At 47.4% G+C, this 20274-nt stretch overlaps 1 protein-coding gene across 1 annotated transcript in view; it reads right to left on the reverse strand.

The window, feature by feature from the left end:
- Positions 1-20274, reverse strand: part of NDUFS4 (NADH:ubiquinone oxidoreductase subunit S4) — a 67385-nt gene that overhangs the window by 30494 nt on the left and 16617 nt on the right. The window contains exon 2 of the mRNA XM_090278860.1: positions 10530-10608. Within this exon, the coding sequence (XP_090134986.1) occupies positions 10530-10608 (79 nt within the window). The remainder of the gene's footprint in view (positions 1-10529; positions 10609-20274) is intronic.

Below are 20274 nucleotides of genomic sequence, written 5' to 3' on the forward strand. Positions count from 1 at the left end.
TTTCTACAATGTGCATGCTTTACTATTGAAATCAGTAAATAAAAGTTTAATTATATATTTAATGACCAAATATAACATATCATAATATGAATAAGGCCTTCAGAAACTTCTTTAGAATAATGCATTTAAAATTCCCACCATGAAAAGTAGGTTATAAGTAACTAAAAATATTTTCTCATTGGAATGATAACCATGTAGCAACACATCTACACAACTGCTCCGTCAGAATCTATGGAGAGTAATATAAAACGATTTCGTAAAACGCTATTACAGAAGACAAGTTACATGACAAAGCCTGTTAAATATACACTACACACACACACACCACACACACACACACGTGCACACACACAGATGAACACCTAACATGAGACCGCTGGAATTAGAGGCCATCTTTTCCTCCGAGACGCCCCAGGACCCAGGGTCTGAACAGCGAATGAAAAATCTAAACAGTTGTCTCAGTTAATTCCGATTCAGCCAAAGAGAATCATAATATAAGGTTTAAATCATAGCACTTCTTTTCCCAGTTAGTAAACGTCTGCAGAAGTCCTGGATGTTCCCACGGGGCAAGTCGGACCTAAGCAACGAGAGGGCAGGGCCAGCTCTGTCCCTCCTCCTGATACAGCCCTGCCACCGTGTCCCACCATGTTGGGAGGAGAGGAAGGAGGACCAAAGTTACCCAGTGTGGGGGAAGGCAGAGACGGAGGGGGGAAGAACCAGGGCGGTAGGAGAGACAAGGTACAAAAAAGAAGAAAAGGTCACCGCCAACACGTGGCCAGAGCCGTGGACTGACAGACAGGCAGGGCGGACGGGCAGAGGGGCCAGGGCGCTGGGCGCTGGAAGGGGGCACTGACGGGGTGAGGGCAACACACGCAGCCAGGAATGCAAAGCCGGACAGATGGCTGCAGCTACGCCGCCAGCAAACGAGGATGAGAGTCACGACGACGCGAAGGTGGAGGGGCCGCTCCAAGCCGCAGGTGAAGCAACACAGACGTCACCCTGCCGACACCAGCCGGAAGCAGCAAGAGGCAGAAGCTTGACCCCACGTGTCCCTTTGTCAGCACCAAACTGGTGGACAGCTGCTCAGCCACTGGCTCTTCCTTCTTCACCTTTGTGACCAATCACCCGCTTCCCACCCTTTGGCGGGGGGCCTGGAGTGGGGGACCAGAGGAAGGAGACGAACTCAGTGTCCCAGGTCTCAATAGGACCTTTAATCAAAAAGCAATTTCAAAACCAGAAGACTTTTTAACAGAAGACTCACTGAATTGTTATACCGTATGGAAAACCTAAAATGCAAGGACAAAAATTTTTTTTAACGTAGTTGTTAAAAATGTAATCACTTGTAGAAAACTACAAAAATTATTTCACGAATACCAAATTGAGGCACAGGAGTAAAAATTTCACCTGCGACAGCCCCGCCAACAGCTCCCCTTCTCTCCTCTGAGTGCTGCCAGCTCATCTGCACTTCGGGGCCTTACCTTCCCCTCCCCTTGACACCCCAGCCTGGGACTGTCACATGGCTGCTCCTTCCCACCATTCAGACCTAGTCCACACTCCAGGCCCTCTCAAGCCAGCTCCCCACGACTGCCCGATAAAGGCCCCGAGGACATCCGACCCCGCTACCCACCCTCCATCCCGCCGCCTGGCTTGAGTCTCTTCCATAACGTTCACTGAGCCATGAAGTGCCTGAACGAGCTACCCATTCAGGCGACATGCACACGCACGTGAGAAATACACGCTCTGAGGGCAGCGAGGCTTTCCTTGGTGACTGTACTGCCAAGTCCCCAGGGCACGGAGCAGGTGCTCAGATGGCGGACCCACGAGGAAGTAGCGTGATATTCTGTGTTATAAATAAGGGTGAGTAAAAGCGGAACAGCAAAGCCCTTGCAGGGTGTGCACAAACCGGAGGCTGTCACAGGAGGAGTGTGCATCTCTAACCCCTCTGCCGGAGGCCACACCCGCCATGTCTGAGTATCTAATACCCCGTAATGCTAACCAAACCAGGAACCTCACTTTACTTTTGTGAATGTCAAATCTCAAGCTACTCAATCAGGTTTAAAAATCGTATTAATTGATAGTTTTTAATTATAACAATACAGACTCAGTAGTCATTGTAATAGATGCAAATCAGTACACGAATCAAATCCTCAGGTCCTGAATTTAAATCAGCACTGGCAGCCCAATATCTCGGTATGTCTGTGTCCTACGTGTGGCTCAGAGAAAGCCAAGGCCATTTTTAATACCCATTTTCACTGGAGACATTAAAATAAAAAATCCTCATTAACTAATATGCAATATACTCCAAACGGAAAGAAGCCGAGTCTGAGACGTGACCAGAACGGAACAAAAAGCCTATTCACGCACTCCTTGAGGGGTGTGCCGGCAGGGAGGCAGAGCACGCGGCACACGGGGGGCTCCAGGGCCACCCCCGTTTCCTAAACTCCCCCAGCGTGGGACCGGAGCGGCGTCTGCAGGCCTGGAAGAGGAGCGGGGAGGGCAGAAGTGAGCACAGCCCGAGTCCCGTCGGCGGGGAGCCCGAGCAGACACAGCGCCCACATCTGCTGGTCTCTGACGCGGAGGCCGGCTCGCCCCCTTCCCAGCGACACGTGGCAGAGAGAGGACCAGACCGCCGGCCCCCAAAGGCGCCCCTCCGCCCCGCCCTCATTCAGAAGGCCCTATGCGGCGATGCACGTGGGGCTCTAACCGGTTCAGGGTGGGTACTCGGATGAATTCGTGCGTTCTGAAATCAACTGGCAAGCTGGCCAATTAGAAAAGCTATACATCTAAAAACAAAATACTCTGTCTCCTACTGAAGAAAGAAACAACATAAACACCAACCTACACTCAACTACAGCACAAAATATGGCATCCGGTATCTACATACTGGTATAAACTCTGATGATTTATCATTATATTCTGTTAAAAACAACCAATTTCCAGGGAGATAATATACAGCTTATGTACTCTAAATTCCTCAAGGAAAAGTAATGTACTTTTACACATAAACTGTGTAATTACTAAAATATGACCAAAAGCTTAACATAACCCAAACGAATAAGATATTTCCAGTTCTGCTTTACCGAGAGCCCAGGCCCCTACAGAATAACACGCAAGCGTTTCCAGTTCTGGAAAGCGAGTGTCAAGGACTCTCCACACTCTCCGTGCACAGCTGGTGGCAAAGCAGGAAAAGAAGTGACCCAGCGCCTGTCCCGAAGAGACGCAATGGAGGCCGTTACGCAGCACCGGCTCGGACACATCTCCGCATTAAAGATGTTGTGGCGATTAACAGTTTAAACCTTTACTGTACGTGGCTAATTGGTACACAGAACTTTAAAGCGTCTGAAAGATAAAACAGTCCATTCAGTTCAGTTCTCCAGCATTGTCTGAGCATTCCAAGTAGGAACAAAGAGGAAAATAAATCTGCTTTAATTGCTGAAGAATCACAAGTAGAGAAGGCTGAATCCTGTACAGGAAAGAACTTTTGTTCCTTCAACGGTTTTAATATCAAGATCATTCCCTATTTCATGTTTCAACGGCCTTGTCTGCATATAAAACCTGTGAGTACTGAGGAAGTACAAGTTTTACACAGTGATGTGAAAATAACTTATTTTCATGGGAGAACACTTAGAAAATGTTCTGCATTTATCAATATAATTTTACTTTAAATATATAGTAAATGATCTGACTTATTTTAATCAATGTTAAATGAGTTATCTGAAGTTGTTTTCATACTAATGATGTCACTGAGTAGAAATACGGCTATTTTAAATGATAATTAGTTCTATTTAAATAAAATTTCAGTAATTTTAACAGTATTTTTATCCATAAACATAAAAACAAGCTATTTTAATATTAGTTCATATGTTTAGGTAAATATGTCATGTGATGAAAATATTAAGTACAATTTAATTCCTAAACATATAAGCAATCATTTATTGTGTAGTTAATGTTATTGGTTCATAATACATTCATTAACCTACCCCAAAAGTGTAGAAAGAACATTTACTTTCAGCTATATTGTCTTAACATATTTGATTACTTGCGTTTTGGGTATTTTTCAAAGTAAGCGCAGACCCGTCTCTAACTTGCCTCTAGTACTTGAAGAAGAGCCAGTACAAAACGGACACCTCACGATAAAATTCACACTTCCAAACTCATTAGTCATCACTCCTTCCTTAGACTTTTAAACGTTACAGTATTGCTACAATTTAAAAGGCTATTAACCTTTTTTTTTGGTAGCTTGTGGGCAGTGTAAAAACCAAAAGAGAGCAGTACATTGTAAGTTTTTTAAAATAAAACTCTCCGCAAACAAACGTTTATAATCAATGCTTTTTCTCTTTATATTTTAATAGTCTCATCTAAATACAAGAATATAAATACGCATCTGCAGACTGAAAACCATGAAGAAACATTATTCCATACTTAGTGAAAGTCCTGAAAAAAGAACCCCACATGCTCAACTGCCACCATGGAAGGGGCTCAAAGGCTGCTGCTCTTTGATGTGAAGTGAAATACTACTTAGTGAATAAAACATAAAAAACTCCTGTCTCCCCTTCAAAGAGCCATATCCTTTGACCCGGGGCCCCAGACTAAAGCCTTGAAACTTCTGCACAAGAATGCCGCGTGAGCGAAGTCCAGACAAAACAGACACTTGAGAGGCTGGGAGGCGGTGCGGCCCCCATCACAGACACTACGTCTTCCAATAATCTAGCGGAGATAGCGCTGCCATACACCAAAAGAAAGTAATCTCACCAGAAGAAAACCGACCCCTTCAAAAAAAAAAAAAAAAAAAGGCAAGCAGTCAAAGCAAATGCAAGCCTTTAACTTAGGTTTATCTTTTTTATGCAGGTCACCTCTTAATGATCAATTTGTCAATTCAAGTTTGCAGAGTTATAAAAAGTTTTCATCTATAAACTTTTAGTATGTTAGGAGGTAAAAACAACATAAAACCAATACTTGAGTAGCAATTATAATTGTTTTATTTGAGGAAGGTTGCAAAAATCATCCATTTTTTTACAAATTTCTTACAGAAAGTTCAAGAAATGAAAAAAATGGAAAACCTATCAAAGTGACAAAAAATTTCTATTAAATAGCTTGCTGCTGCTTACAGAAATTCTAAGACAGCAACCTCGCCGCCCAGTTAGCTAAGTGGCTGATACGAGCGCGTAATCACGGGGCAGTCCCTTGCCGCACGGACAACAAGCAGCAAAGCTTCACCTGCGGGGTCATTGCTGTTTGGGGGGGACCGTCAGGCAGTAACACAACGAACTGGCGACACTCAAAACGCTGCCTCTGTTACACGCACATCTGAGTTTTAAATGAAGATACTAACAGAGCCTATTTTAAACCCTGTTGATTTTAAAGTGTTTACTATAAAGTAATTTCTCAAAAAAAAACCTTAGAACAGCGGTGCTTCCCCATCCCAGATTTAAGACTTCCAGGCTGACAGTTTCCTTTTTCATACACGTTGATACTGGGGATGCAGCTATAACTACCCTGATTTAAAACGGGGGGTGCTTACTAGTTCTTAAACAAAACGAGTAGGCACCCAACTGAAAACCACCCACGGGCAGTGCCCCATCACACCGAGGCCGGGGCGCTCAGGAAGGGTCGGTGAGCAAGCACACGAGGAACGAAGGGCAGGCGGCCGACTGTTTCACGGAAGCAACACACCCGCGTCCGAGCTAGGAGGGCTTACCTGGCATCACTTTAACTGAGCAGGTGAAGTAACCCCCCGCTCCGAGGGGATGTTTCTGTGGCTGGTATTTAACAGCTCGCAGTTACTACAAGACGAACGGCCAGCAGAAACCCGCGCGCCAAAACCAGGTCCCAGGAGCGGGGAGCAGGGCCCGGAGGCCGCCGCCGCAGGTCCGGCTCAGGCCTCGGCTGCTCCGTGGGGCGCCCACAGCGCGCGCGGCGCGGAGAACCAGCTTCTGTGCTCGGTGCGCGCCCCGGGGACGGCCGGCGGGTCCTCCCCGAAGGAGCCCGGGGTGAGGACGAGAGGGCTGTCGTTTCTGCCCCCACGAAGCCCCGGGGCGAGGGCGCCCTTCCCCGCCCGCCGCAGCCCTGCGGCCCCGCAGCCGAAACCCAGCACGGCGGGCACAGCGGCGGCCCTCGCCGTTCGCGGACGGCGCGCCCACGGAAGGGTCTCGAAGTCTCTAAACGCCGCGCTGCTGCATCAGCGACACGATGAGTGTGAGACGCTGTGGTCTCCTCTCGCTGCTCAGGTTTTATTCATTCTGGCCGCACGTGGGGAGGCCGCCAGCGGCTCACAGGCCGACGGGAACCCCGCCGCAGGCCAGCCGCGAAGGTCACTACAGCAGCCCGGGGGGCCGCGGCCTCGCCGGAAGGCCCACCGTCGGTACCGCGTGCAGGCCCGGGACGGAAGAGCGGGCCCTGGGACGCTGGGCACCGCCGGGCAGACCCCCCCCACCCCGCGCCCGAGAGAAGCCGGGGCACCTGCCCTCGGCGCACAGCGGACGCCCCAGGGAAGCGCTCTGTGCTCCGAGGCCGGCCCACCGCGCGTCAGCCCCGGCCCAACACTAACCACCGGCCTCGAGGCCCCGCGGGTGCTTGGTGACGCGCCCGTGCGCTGCCCCAGCGACGCCGGGAGTCAAGGGCAGGCGCGAGCCCGAGGTAGGGAGCGCCCCTCGGTCCCGGGCGCAGCAGGGCCCCGAGCTGCGTCCCCCCGAGCTGCGTGTCCCTGAGCAGCGTCCCCCCAAGCTGCATGACCCCGAGCTGCGTCCCCCCGAGCTGCGTGCCCCGAGCTGCGTCCCCCCGAGCTGCGTGTCCCCCGAGCTGCGTGCCCCCGAGCTGCGTCCCCCCGAGCTGCGTGCCCCCGAGCTGCGTGTCCCCGAGCTGCGTGTCCCCCGAGCTGCGTGTCCCCCGAGCTGCGTGTCCCCGAGCTGCGTCCCCCCAAGCTGCATGACCCCGAGCTGCGTCCCCCTGAGCTGCGCCCGGGGAAGCAGCAGCGCACCGGAGCGGGAGGCTGCCGGCCAGGACCGCGGAGCTGGCAGGCCCGAGGGGAGGACCGCGCCACGCCCTGCGCCACGCACGTGGGGCGTCACAGGACAGCCTGGCAACCGCGGTTTCCCGGGGGGGTGCGCACTGCGAGACCCACAGACCACGTGCCACGGAGCTGTACACTGGACACCTGTGAACCCTTATTAACCGATGCCACCCAGCAAATGTAAGTTAGAAGTTCATGAAAAATAAGCTATTGGGCCCCAAAGCGGTTTTGTATGTGTGAGGTATGTCTGCAGACAGCAGTCATATAAGAAATGAAAGTGGAGGAAAACTTAAATATATGCCTGGTTTAACACTGTTATGAGAAGAATAACTGCTGTCAAACACTAGAAGGTTCAGTGAGGAGCGGGCACCCACTAATGCCCCGCTCAGTGGAGACAGGTTACCCCTAACACCTGCTCCTGCGTTCAGCCTGCTGTGCCCCGCTGTCCTGTGTGGGACACAGGAAGGAAGCCCAAACGCAGATGTGGAGCGAGGAAAGGGGGCGATGTGGTCACAGCCCTAATGTTTTCCCACTCACGTGAAAGGCATCGCTCTCCTGCACTTTAAATGGAAGTCTTACCCGTGCGCGCGTTTATGGGTCACACACTGGTCACGGGGAAACTACCCGTTCACAGGAGGTGTGCACCCCTTCCAACCGCTGACACAGTCCGTCACACACACGCTACACCACACGTGGGAACACCACCGCCAGTACGGTCAGAACGATCTCTCCTGGGAAGTCACCAAGCTCAGTCAGATCAGGGGCAGAACCAAGTTCTAAAAATCCCCACTTTTTTTACTACGAAGCTTGAAGTTTATCGTAAGTAACACTTCCTTAAAGCAACAGGCTTGTTTTCTAGAAAATGTCTGCCACGTGCCGAGGACTGCGTAACCGCAACGTGTCTGTCACCTGTCACTGCCCCTCAAGGAGAAGGCGCCCGTGAGGACGGCGGCCAGGCCCAGCTGGCACGGGAGCTCAGCGACGCGCCTCCGGGGACAGCGTGGGTGTGGGCTCCTGCCGCTGCCCAGTTCTGCTTTGCACGTGGAAAGCAAAAAGAGGGGTGTGCAGGGCAAGGTTTTTAAATGTTAATAATTTTTGCTGCTTCATCAAGGATGCTGAGTGAAACTGGCTTAACAAAGTTTGTGTGTGATCGTGGAGAGTGCGACTGCAGACCTTCCACCGGGGCCTGGGCCCCCCGCCCAGACCACGCCCCGAGGAACCACTATCTCGGGGGGAAGGCTTACAAGTCTCCTTCATGCTCCCAACCCTCACCTCCCGGCAAACTCAGCGTTTATTTAGCTCAGTATTCACTGGACTCCCACTCCCATGAAAGATTTCTCTTGAATGGAAGTTTAAACAATTTTTTAAATGAAAAATATATTCAGTAATATAACCAGGTAACATCTAAGGTTACCCTCTAGTTTTAAATTCCAAGGGTCTGAAATAAACACTAAAATTGGTCCCCAGCTAAGTTTAGTCCACATGCCTAAGAGCCGGACTTTAAGAGGCATGCCCTGTGTTAATGTTTGAACACATTATATAAAATATCCAGTAGATGCCACTCAGTCTCAGGCACAGATACAACAATAACCCGCGCTGAGGGGTTAATAGCAGTGGTACCCAGGCCAATAAACTGGTTCATGGTGTGAAACGGGGACACTGAAACGCTGTTCCGACACCTTTTAGAACACTCAGAAGAACTTACTTCACACTCTGAAATATTCTCATCAATACTGATACACATTTTTAGAATCTTTTCTGTTCAGAATGCACCTGTAATCAGTCGTGGCGGCTCACTCGCTCTGGAAGGCCCTTCGGACCCGTTGCGTCCCCACGCCGCCCCCGAGCCCTCCGCCCGGAAGCGCAACGGAGCAGGAAGACCTGGAGCCCCTCAGCACCATGCTGCCAACGGGATTACTTAATACTTCTGTTTTACGTGAACCGGAATGAACGGCCACGGGTTACCCATATTAAATGTTACTTCAATAACTATGAATAATTATACATAAGACTTGCACCTACTTTAGCTGAAAACCGTACCTACACTTCGATGAGCACACACTTCAAGAGAGACATAGCAAAGCTGCAGAAAAGCTCTGCGGGGCAACGAAACTCCCTGAGAGTGCGCAGCCGGGTCCGTGAGATGGCGGGGCACAGGCTCAGAGCCGTGTGCACCCCCGGGTCCCCCCAGCACCTCGCGAAGAGCAAGGCTGCTGTCCGACTCGCGCGTCCCCCAAACCAGACAGGACAGAAGCATTACTAGAAAACTCCACAGCGTTTGGAAATGTTAGAGAAGGTAAACCCCATAACACCACGAGAAGGTCTTCTCTTGGGGCTTAAAGGAGATGGCACCGGAAAAATTAAACAGCGCCCTCAATGGCTGAATACGCGGCACGTGCGAACACCCCCCCCCCCACACATGCCTGCTCTTCCCTGCCTGAGGAAACACAGGTATGGTGCACACGTGAAGTGCAGGCCCTGAATGGAAGGCTGGGGCCGGCACCCCGGACGCCGAGCGCACTGCCTGCCACGGGCTGGTGCAGCGGCAGACACGGTGCTGGGGAAACCGAAGGGGAAGGCCCTCCAAGGTCATGTCAGGGTTGCAATGTGTCCCTTCGGTCAGTAAGAAACACCGAAGGGCTTTTTGCACGAGGATGACAGGAGCAGCATTTTAATACGACTATTTTGGTTATCCTTCGGTTTTAAAGTTAAAACCAACCAGCCTTAAGTACAAGACCTGAGATTTCCTTAGCTGTTTATTTTCCTACTTAGATCTTAAATGGTGTAAACAGAAACAGTGTAACCTATTATTTAAATTTTGCTCACAGGCTCAAAATTGAGTGATAAAAGGATATACAACAATTAGAAAGGGAGTATCTATTTGATAAAAATCAAAAAACGACCACGTATTTTTACTGCAAGTCTCAGAACATTTATAAAATCTATGTTATTGTACAGTATAAATATAAATAACAAGTTGCATATAAAGTACCACCACACACCGAAACATTTCTGGGCACCAAAATTCTAACTGCTGGGATTAGCAGAGGACCACCCTTCATCGGCTGCTAGCGGTAAGCTGTCACGTACAACTGATGGGATGTGTACACACCGACAGTCACAAGGACACTGACTGCAGAAAAACCCAATATACTTAATTTTAGATCGGAATGGTACCTTACAAGTTAATTAAATAGGAGTATAACAAAAAATAAAAAATAACGCATGCATTACAAAAATAATGTTCTAATTGCTATTTATGAACACCACAAAAAGTATATCTTTTACCATTTTAACTACTGAATATCTGTATGACTTAATATTTATGATGCTTAACACAAATTATCTTATCTTTTTGCAACAAATATTTCTTACAATAAAAATTTTTAAATTTGCATACAATTCAGAAAGTCAAAGTCAAATCATTTTCCTGGAAGAACAGCAAACAGCGCCTGAAGACCTACTGTACAACAATGCCCTGAGGGCTGAGTCCTGGCCGCGCATGTAAGAAAGCTCTTACCAATTTTTCATCCACTGTGATGAGCTGTGTCCCTCGAGCTTGGTCCTGGGCCAGCCTCCCCGTGGACGTGCTCAGTGACCTGCAGCACAAGATTTCAAATTTAAAAATGATCCATGCAACGAGAAAAAAGAAGCAGACAAATATTACACAGATAAGCTACTTGGACACTGTCCATCTTATAAAACAGAGAACAGAAAAAAAGAGCCGAGGGCCCCGGTGGGTGCGACTCAGTGGACTGAGTGCTGGCCTGAAAACTGCAGGGTCACCGGTTCGATTCCCAGTCAGGACACAGGCCTGGGTGCAGGTTTGGTCCCCAGTTGGGGACGCAGGAGAGGCAACCACACACTGATGTTTCCCTTTCTCCCTCCCTTCCCGTCTCTCTAAAAATAAATAAATAAAATCTCGAAAAGAAAAGAAAGAGAAGAGGGAGCTGGGTCGGGCGCAGCTGACAGCCCGGGCGAGCCGCACCGTCCGCCAGGCCCCAGGCTCCCGGTCACAGGAGGGCGGCCACGCCGCTGCCCAGGGGTGTGCGGCTCGCACACAGCACGAGGCTGTGGCCGCCCTTCTGGAACGCCGGTCCCGGTGACGGCGTCGGGACGAAAGAGAGAAATCTCGATCATATCCTTACGGACTTAAGTAAAAGTTACAGAATTTAATGTTGACAAAGAAATTTCTTCACGCCAATTTCAAAACAAAAGTAGTTTAAATAGGAATGATTTGGACGATCATTTTAATGCATGTTATTAGCTTAGCCCTGAATCCCATTCATAGAACTGAAGAAATTCTCACTCATTAAAACAGAACATTAAGTCAGAAATAAAGCGGCACACAACCTAGCTCCTTTACATCGGCATCTTCCTACACTGACCCCAAAGAAATTACTTCCAGCTAACAGACTGGTTTTCCTTTCAGGTACACAGTATACTCAGTACTGACGAATGTCATCGCGATCACTGTAACAACTTTAACATTTTAGAGTTTTCCAAACTAGTAAGCAGTCCTATGCACATTTCTCTTTTGAAAGTATATACAATTGTGACTCAAATTCCCAAACCAACTGGATATAGTCTTCAGTTCTGCAACATAACCACTATCATTATTTTAATGCAATATTATCACCAATAGCTGATACAAGTTTCATGCCAAAGGTTCAACTTTCAACAGCAAGGATGGACGGCAGCCCCTCCTTAGCCACAACTTTCCTTCCGCAGTTGCGGTTATCAGCTGTCAAGAGCAGTCCAGAAACAGTACATGGAAAATTCCAGAAACGAACCGTTCCTAGGTTTTAAAGGCTACTCCATTCTGAGTGGCGCGATGACATCAGGCGCCCCCTGGCCTGGGGCACGGACCGTCCCTCTGCTCGGCTTCTGTCCTCCCTCCATCTCACCACATGGGCACAGTGTCACCTCACGTCCCCACGAGGAGGGCGCGTCCAGCACAGCCGGAGCGTTTGAGAGGGAGACCACAGTCACGGAACTCTTATTGCAGTACAGTCCCCACAGTTCTACTTGGTTGCTATTACTGTTAATTCTTACTTTGCCTCATTTACAATTACCCTTTATCATAGGTACGTATTAATAGCAAAAACCAGGGAGTCTCAAATGTATGCCCATCGAGAAGAGGGGGAACTACTGTGCACAACTTTATAGAAAACCTGCTTACTAAGAACTTCAAGATAACTCATAATATGAAAGGCTTTTCTGACTTATGAACACATTTTTTAAATGTTACTTATTTCCCAAAATTAGTGTGATTCTTTATCACTGCTGAAGTTTATCTACACAAAATACACAAAAGTTTATCTACACAAAAAAATTATTTTAAATTTATACAGTTAAAATACATGTTCTGGTTGTTAGAATGTTTAAAAAGTGAAATTAGCACCTGTTTACTAATGATTACAGATTAGTCATCCCTACACGTACACTTAACTTTCTAATGTTCCATTGCGTTGCCCAGTAAAATATGACTGTTAATATTTTGGCAATGTTTGCGTTGGGTATCATGAATAATGCTGCGATAAAATCGGTGAGCAGGTATCTGTGTGCGTCCCGTTTTCCGTTCGCTGGGGCACCCACTTTTGAGAAGCTCAGAAGCTCTGTCTGCCTCGTGAGCTCCCCTTTCCGTCCATACACCCAGTTCGTCGGCTGGCCCGTACACATCTCCAGGTCTCTCGGTGCCAACATTAATTCTAAGCCCACGCGATAAACTCCAAGGGCCCTGACTGTTCCTGCCCACTGCCATGATTGCAACGTACAAGCCGTTTCTTACATTCACTTTTTCTGTGACGTTTCCCGTAAGAAAATGCGACAGCCTGGAAATGGACATCGGATCTTATGTCTGACTATGGTTTCCCGCCTTACCCGCCGTGTCTGTGAGCAAATCCCTTCCCCTTTCTGCATCTCAATGTCACTCTGTGTATCTGTAAAGTGGGACCTGGTTGCTCTAAAATTTCATCTAGTGATGAGTCTGTAAATCTGATGAGTGGGAATGAGGATAGTTCTGGTTTAATAATCCCCAATGGAAATGCTACCGGACTTCTCAACTCAGAATCCGTTTTTCTTTAAAAAGCTGAGTTAAACCTTTCAGACACACACAGGCCACATGTGTGTACCCACTCGTGTGCAGGTGTCTGTGGGGACCTCTGCGACGCAGTTGGCTGGTCCCTCAGAACACAGTTACCGGACTGTGTGTTCTAATGAACAAAACGAACTCACAAGCAAAACAGAGCCAGACGCGTGGAGAGCAGGCTGGCAGCTGGATGAGCGTGGGCATGGGCGGGGCTGGCGCCGCGCGGGGAGGGGCGGAGCCGGAGGAGGGGGGGAGAGAAAACTCGTGGCCGCAGACAACAGTGCGGTGCCTGCCCGGAGGGCGTGCGGGGTCCCTGGGCCCGGAGGAGACCCGACCTGGGCCGGTGCACGCACAGTGCAGTGTGCAGGGGATGCGCTGCGGCCTGCGCACCTGACACGTGTGTAATTCGTTCCCCAGTGCCACCCCGATGCATGCAAGGAAAGGGAAATAACAGACTTTGTTTAGCTTCGTAAGGGCCGGACAGACTGTCTTCAAAAGTGGTTGTCCGGTTCTGCACGCCCGCCCGCAGAGGGAGACTTCCTGTCCCCCCTCTGGCCAGGGCGCGGTGGCCACTGCAGGGACCCGACCTGTTTCGGTTGGTGTGCGGTGGCCTCACTGTTGTTTCCATGACAGTCCCCTGATGACACGTGATGCTCCGGCACCTTCTCACTCGCTTACCTGCCCTCTTCATGTTCTTTGGTAAGGTGGCTGTTCAGACTTTTGCCTATTTTTTAATTGTTTGTTTTCCCATTGTTGAATTTTAAGAGTTCTTTGTATACTGTGGATATAAGTTCTTTATCAGATATGTGTTTTGCAAATATTTTCTCCGCATGTCTCATAAGTGTCTTTTAATGAGAAGAAGAACTTCAATGCAGTCCAACTCATCTATTTTTTCTTTCATGGATCACGCTTTTGGTATTACATCTAAAAATTCAGCATCAAACCTAAGTCACCAAGATTTTCTCTTCTATGTTATCTTCTAGAAGTGTGACAGTTTTGCTTCTGGCATGTAGACCTGTGACCCACTTTGAGTTAATTTGGGGGAAGGTGTAATGTCAGTGTGTAGGTTCATGTTTTGCATGTGGACAAGTTTCAGCTCCACTTGCTGAAAAGGCTGTCTTCCCTCCGACGGACCGACGGCCTTTGTTCCTTGCCCAAGCTCAGCTGACGACACTGAAGTGTCGTTTCTGGGCTACCAGTTCTGTCCACTGACCTCTGTGGCCGCTCCTTCCCTCATGCCACACGGCCTCGAGTACCGCGGCCCGGAGCCAAACACGGGATTAGTGCCGGTCCTCCGGCTTCGTTCTTCTTCTTCCCTATAATATTGAGTAGTTTGGGTCTTTAGACTTTCAATATCAACTTACAATAAGTTTCTTAATATCCACCAAGCAGCTTGTTGAGGTTCTGACGGGGACTGCATTGAATCTATACATCAGGTTGGGAAGAAGGGATATCTTAACAATATCGAGTCCTCCTGTCCATGTGCATTTATTAGAATCTTGTTTATTTCTTTCATCAAATACACTTTTCAAAAAGTCTTAATGGTTAAAAAAACAAGAAACCATTTGCACTGGAAAACAGTATCTGAATCAAAATAAGATTACTGTCTCAAAGTCTCAACGTTATTCTCCCTTTGAAACAAATTAACCTTATCAATTAAGAACAGCAAAATTTCCGTATCATCACAGCTCCAAAGCCTTTGACACCCTTCTCTCCCATCAAGAGCTTGAGGTCATGTTCCCCAGTCCTAAAATCGGAGCCCTGTGACTGCTTCATCAATAGCAAAAGTGAGGGAATGCATGTTTCCAGGCTCAGGCCGCAACAAACGAGCAGCCTCCACTTCCTGTCTCTTAGAACACTGTTTCCTGGCATATTCACGCTCGGAAACCAGCCGCCCCGTTAGGAGGGGAGTCATAGCGCCCACAGAGAGACCCACCTGTAGAGGAATCAGTAGCCAAAGCCACTCTGCCAGCAGGAGCCCTGGGGAAGCCGCCCTGGCAGACACTGCCAGACCGCGCCCAGACCGCCCACTGGTGAGCAAAACAAGTGGCAGCTGTCCTCAGCAAATGAGGACGGGGGCAGTTTGCATCTACAGACAGCAAAAGCATTCCTCTGAATAACTGAACACGGCTTTGTAAACAGTAAAGTGAACCAGTTACTTCAAAGGGCCAGGAATGAGTTGTTGGACTTCTAACAAAGGAGAAGTCCTAATCCTATGGAAATTACGAAGGAATCAATTAACTCTCAGCCTTTCAGTTACAGCCAATTATGTTTGTTGTCAGTGTATTACAAGTTAAATTAACCCAAATTCACATTAAGTCAGAAAGTGTTCAGTTCCATACTAACCCATAAGAACATGTTACTAAGAGTCCTAACTGAAATAATAAGATATACAGTCTCTATGTCACAATAATTATCTCAATCTTAAAACTATGTAGATATATGGGTCAGTCACCTTCACACTGACTCGAAGCTTTTCAATATCTTGAAACAACATGGAACATTAAATTGTCTTCAACATACTGTACTCACTAGAGAGAAGCAAGAACTAACTAACTGTTAATGGAGAAAAGTAAAGATATGGGGTCACGGGTCTATTTTAATATTCTGGAAATCATGTAAAATAATAAGAAAGGAAAAAATCCTATAAGTGCTTTAAATTCAGTGGAAAGAACAATGAAGATACTTTATAATCTATTCACAAGTAAGTTCTTTGATTCTAATTCAGATTTATTGCTGTAATTTCTAATCTTTATGTGACGCACTTAATACTGCCTTTAAACGTTCAGCTGGTCAAGTAAGTGAGAAGCAAGAACGGGCTGCCCACGGGTGCCCTTCCCCGTCCTCCAGAGCCAGGCGGCACGTGGAGCAGGACCTGGGAGCAACTGGGCCCTGGCCACAGCGCCAGCCAAAGACGGCAGCTAATCCTCTGAGCGCCGTCCAACCGACGGAGGAGAGGCCTGTGCAACAGGGACACGGGGAATGACGCTCGCATACCAGCCTGGGCAACGACACCGGGGCGCAGTGAGGAGGAGAACGTGGGCCAGGTTTCCGAGGGCGGTAACCACGGAGCTGGAGGGCGTGATGGAAAATGTCAAGTAGAGGAGAAAAAAGGACACCCAAGTTCACAGCACTAGGTTATCGAGAGAAATAGAAATAAGGTGAACATAAAGGAAACGAGAAATATAAATGTCCTGGTGACGACGGTAACTATAATACAAAACCCAAGTACAGGAAAAGTCCACGTTTCCGAAGGCTAAATTACTGAGCTGTTCCAGCCACTAAGGAATAAAATATAAGAATTTTTATAAGTTTTAGAAAAAAAAGTTTTCTTCACCAAGACACAATACCCACAAATGAGAGAAAAATAACTTCTCAACAACAAAAAGCACTATAGACTAAATAAGGAAATGCCAGAGGGAGTATGTACAGCACACATCTCACATAAAAGACAAATATCTAGAATATATAAAGAACTCTTAGAAACCAAACCAGAGAGCACCCAAAAAAGGGAAGAGAGCAGATATAAACTTGGGTAGATATTAATGCCACCTATATCCATAATCACTTCAGATGACAATGGCCTAGATATACCAACTGAAGGGAGACAGGACCCAGAAGAAACCCCCTGAAATATAAAGGCAGAGCTCACTGGTAAAGAGATAAAGATACACCCACGCTAACAGTCATCCAATCTCACTGCAGCGGTTCCGTTACTGTCAAACAAAGCGGACTTCAAAACAAGAGAAAACATACCAGCGGCGCAGAGCAGCGCACAGTCAGGACGAAGGGGCCCCTTCTCCAAGACGCGAGCAAGCCCCGAGGTCCAGGAGCCAAACGCGAGAACATCAGAACCTGTGAAGCAAACGCCGGGAGAAGCGCACGGAGAACAAACGAAGCCACCCCAGAGCTGGAGACCCCAACGCTTGTGACAGCGCCGGGCAGACCCCAGGCCGAGCATCAGTCAGGATGCAGGGGAACGGAGCAGCCCGCCGTTACCGGGACGTAACTGATAGTCACGGAACCCGTCATCCAGGACGGCAGAGCGCACACTCTTCTCAAGTGCACACGGCACAGGCGCCAAGGGCGGCCGCGTCCTGGGCTGTAAAACACACCCTGACAAGCTACAAGGCCAGAGATCACACAAGGCACACTCCCATCAACAGTGGAATTAAATTAGAAAGCAATAACAGAAAATTGGAAGAGTCACAATTATTTGGAGATTTAAAAGCATATTTCTAAATAACTTATGAGTCACAAAAGCCTCAAGAAAACTTTTTAAATATTTTGAACTACATGACAATAAAAATACACTTTAAAAAATCTGTGATATAGCAAATGTAGCATTTAGAAATTTATGGCATTTAATACACACTAGAAAAGAGAAGTCCAAATTCAACAATCAAAGTTTCCACTGGGGAAACTAGAGAAAAGAGCAATATAAACCTTAGGCAAACAAGAAAAAATAAAAACTAGAGCAAAAGTGAAATTGTAAAAAGAAAACTGGTAAGGAAAAAATCAACTAAACCAAAAGCTGTTCTTTGAAAATAGAGTTAAGTTGATAAATCTCTAGCCAGGCTAACCAAAAATGAGAGAAGAAACAAATTACCGACCACTATCAAAAATGAAAGATATTGTCATCACTCTGCTACCATGGACATAAAAGGTGGCTGGTGTGGCTCAGTGGACTGAGTGTTGGTCTGTGAACTAAAATAAAAGGTCGCTGGTTTGATTCCCAGTCAGGGCACAGGCCTGGGTTGCAGGCCAGGTCCCCAGCTGGGGCAGGCAAAAGGCAACCAATTCGATGTATCTCTCACACGTTGATGCTTCTCTTTTTCTCTTTCTCTCTCTCTTCCCCTCTCTCTAAAAAGTAAATAAATAAAATTTAAAAAAAAAGGAAATATTATGAAAAACTAACTCTATGCCCACGAACGTGATAACTTAGATGAAATAAACTAATTGTTCAAAAAACACAAACTACCAAAACTCACACAAGGAGAAATAATCTGAATAGGTCTACAGCTAATAAAGATCTTGAATCAATGATTAATAACCTTCCAAAAATGAAAGCACTAGGCCCAAATTGTTTCCTGGTGAATTCTACCAAACATCTGAGAAGAAATAATACTAACTCTCTACAATGTCTTCCAGAAAATAGAAGCAACAGAAGATGTCTTAATTTTTTCCACAAAACCAGCATTACTTTAATATCAAAACCAGATAAAGATATTTTTAAAAGTAAAACTACAAATCAATATCTCTTACGAACACAGGAAAAGATGTTTGACATCGTCAATAACCAGGGAAATGGAAATCAAAGCCAGGAGATAACACAAAACAGTCATGAGGATGACAAAAGGATGAAGGGGAGGAGGGGGGAGGCGGGGAGAGGCGGGGAGGGGCGGGGAGGAAGGAAGGAGCAAGTATTGGCAAGGATGGGGAAAAACTGGAACCACAGATGGGGATGAAAAATGGTGTAGCTGCTGTGGAAAACGGTATAATGATTCCTCAAAAAATCAGACACAGAACTGCCACATGACCCAGCCATCCTACTTCTGCACACATACACAGAAGAACGAGAGATATTTGTTCACGGCCGTTTAGGCAGCGTGACGCACAGGGGCCAAAGGGCGAGAGAAACCCAAGCGGTACATGCATACGGTGAAATATTATTCAGCCTCAAAAAGCAAGGAAATTCTGGCACGTGCTCCAACAGGGATGAGCCCCGAAGAAATGCTAAGTGAAGGAAGCCGTCACAAAGGGACAGAGAGGGCGTGATCGCACCCGCCCTAAGTGCCCAGACGACTGAGACCTGCAGGCAGAGGCCGGACGCCGGGAGAGAGTGCAGGGCTCCTGCACGGCAGACACGGAGGCGCATTCTGGCGGGTGGAAGACACGCGCTGGTGACGGCCACACGCCAAGAACACGCCTAGTGTTACTGAACGCACCTCGAAGTGGCTAAATGGTAACGCTTTCATTATGTATATTCTACAATGAAAATTTAAAAGAACACACCTTGTGAAGAAACTGCTGAACCCTGGTTTACACCACCATCAAGGAGAACACACACAAGTTTGTCAGAGCTGAAGATCTAACTGCTCAGAGAAAGCCTATTCATTCACATACGTGTGTAGAAGTTCCCTGTATACATATATAAGGTGTCCCGGAGGCAGTCAGCCATATAATGTGAGAAATAGAGACACTTATTGAAGAAGAGACAAGACACAAGAAGCAATGTACACAGAACAGTGACGCCTCGGTCCCCTTCAAAGCACGCACCTGGGACCTCACACAGCTCTCCCAGTCATCATCAGCTGTCCCATCGTATTTTCCTGAATCTCATCGACGGTCTGAAATCTCTTTCCTTCCAAAGGTGATTTAAGTTTTGGGAAAAGCCAGAAGTCACAGGGCACCAAATCAGGGCTGTAGGGGGACTGAGTCACCTGGGTGATTTGATGTTTCACCAAAAACTCTGCACGAGACGTGATGCGTGGGGGGGTGCGTTGTTGTGATGAAGCTGCCAATCACCAGTTGCCCACAGCTGCGGCCTCTGAGTCATCCAAATAGTTTCCTTGGAGGAATATTCAAGCTTAAGGCAAAATCTGATGCAGAGTCGTTGCTCCACCCACTCAGTCACAGCACACACACTCTCTCAATGGCGTCTACAGCCCCCACTGACTAGTACAGTGAAGGCGCCATTGTTCACACACACATGCGCGTTCCAGTCCACTCTCCTGAGCTGCCAGGTTACACTGATGTCTTGTAAACTGTTCTCGTTATATTAACAATGGCTGGACACACACCCTCACTCTTCACAAACTTTTCGAAGACCGAACTGAAACTGTTGAGCTTCAATATGATTGTTCACTTATACTGCCTCATGTAGCATATTTTCCCAAATTACACACTTTTTAGAACTTCTAGTGCATGTCTACGTATAAATGATACCTTATCATCATACTTAATACAAATTACCACATACTGCATCAGCACCATTATTCAACATGTTTTGCATAAAACTAGTTAAGAATTTTAAATCTTCACTAATATATTTATGTTACAAATAAGCACAAAAGCAAATCTTTAATGTTTATGAAAATGTAATGCACAAAACAAAACAAAACACCTGTCAGATACGAAACTACTAGACATTTTCAGTTACCTACATAGCCCA

This window comes from Furipterus horrens, unplaced genomic scaffold (genome assembly GCF_987537825.1).
Source record: "Furipterus horrens unplaced genomic scaffold, mFurHor1.1.pri manual_scaffold_5, whole genome shotgun sequence".
NCBI classification, from domain to species: domain Eukaryota; kingdom Metazoa; phylum Chordata; class Mammalia; order Chiroptera; family Furipteridae; genus Furipterus; species Furipterus horrens.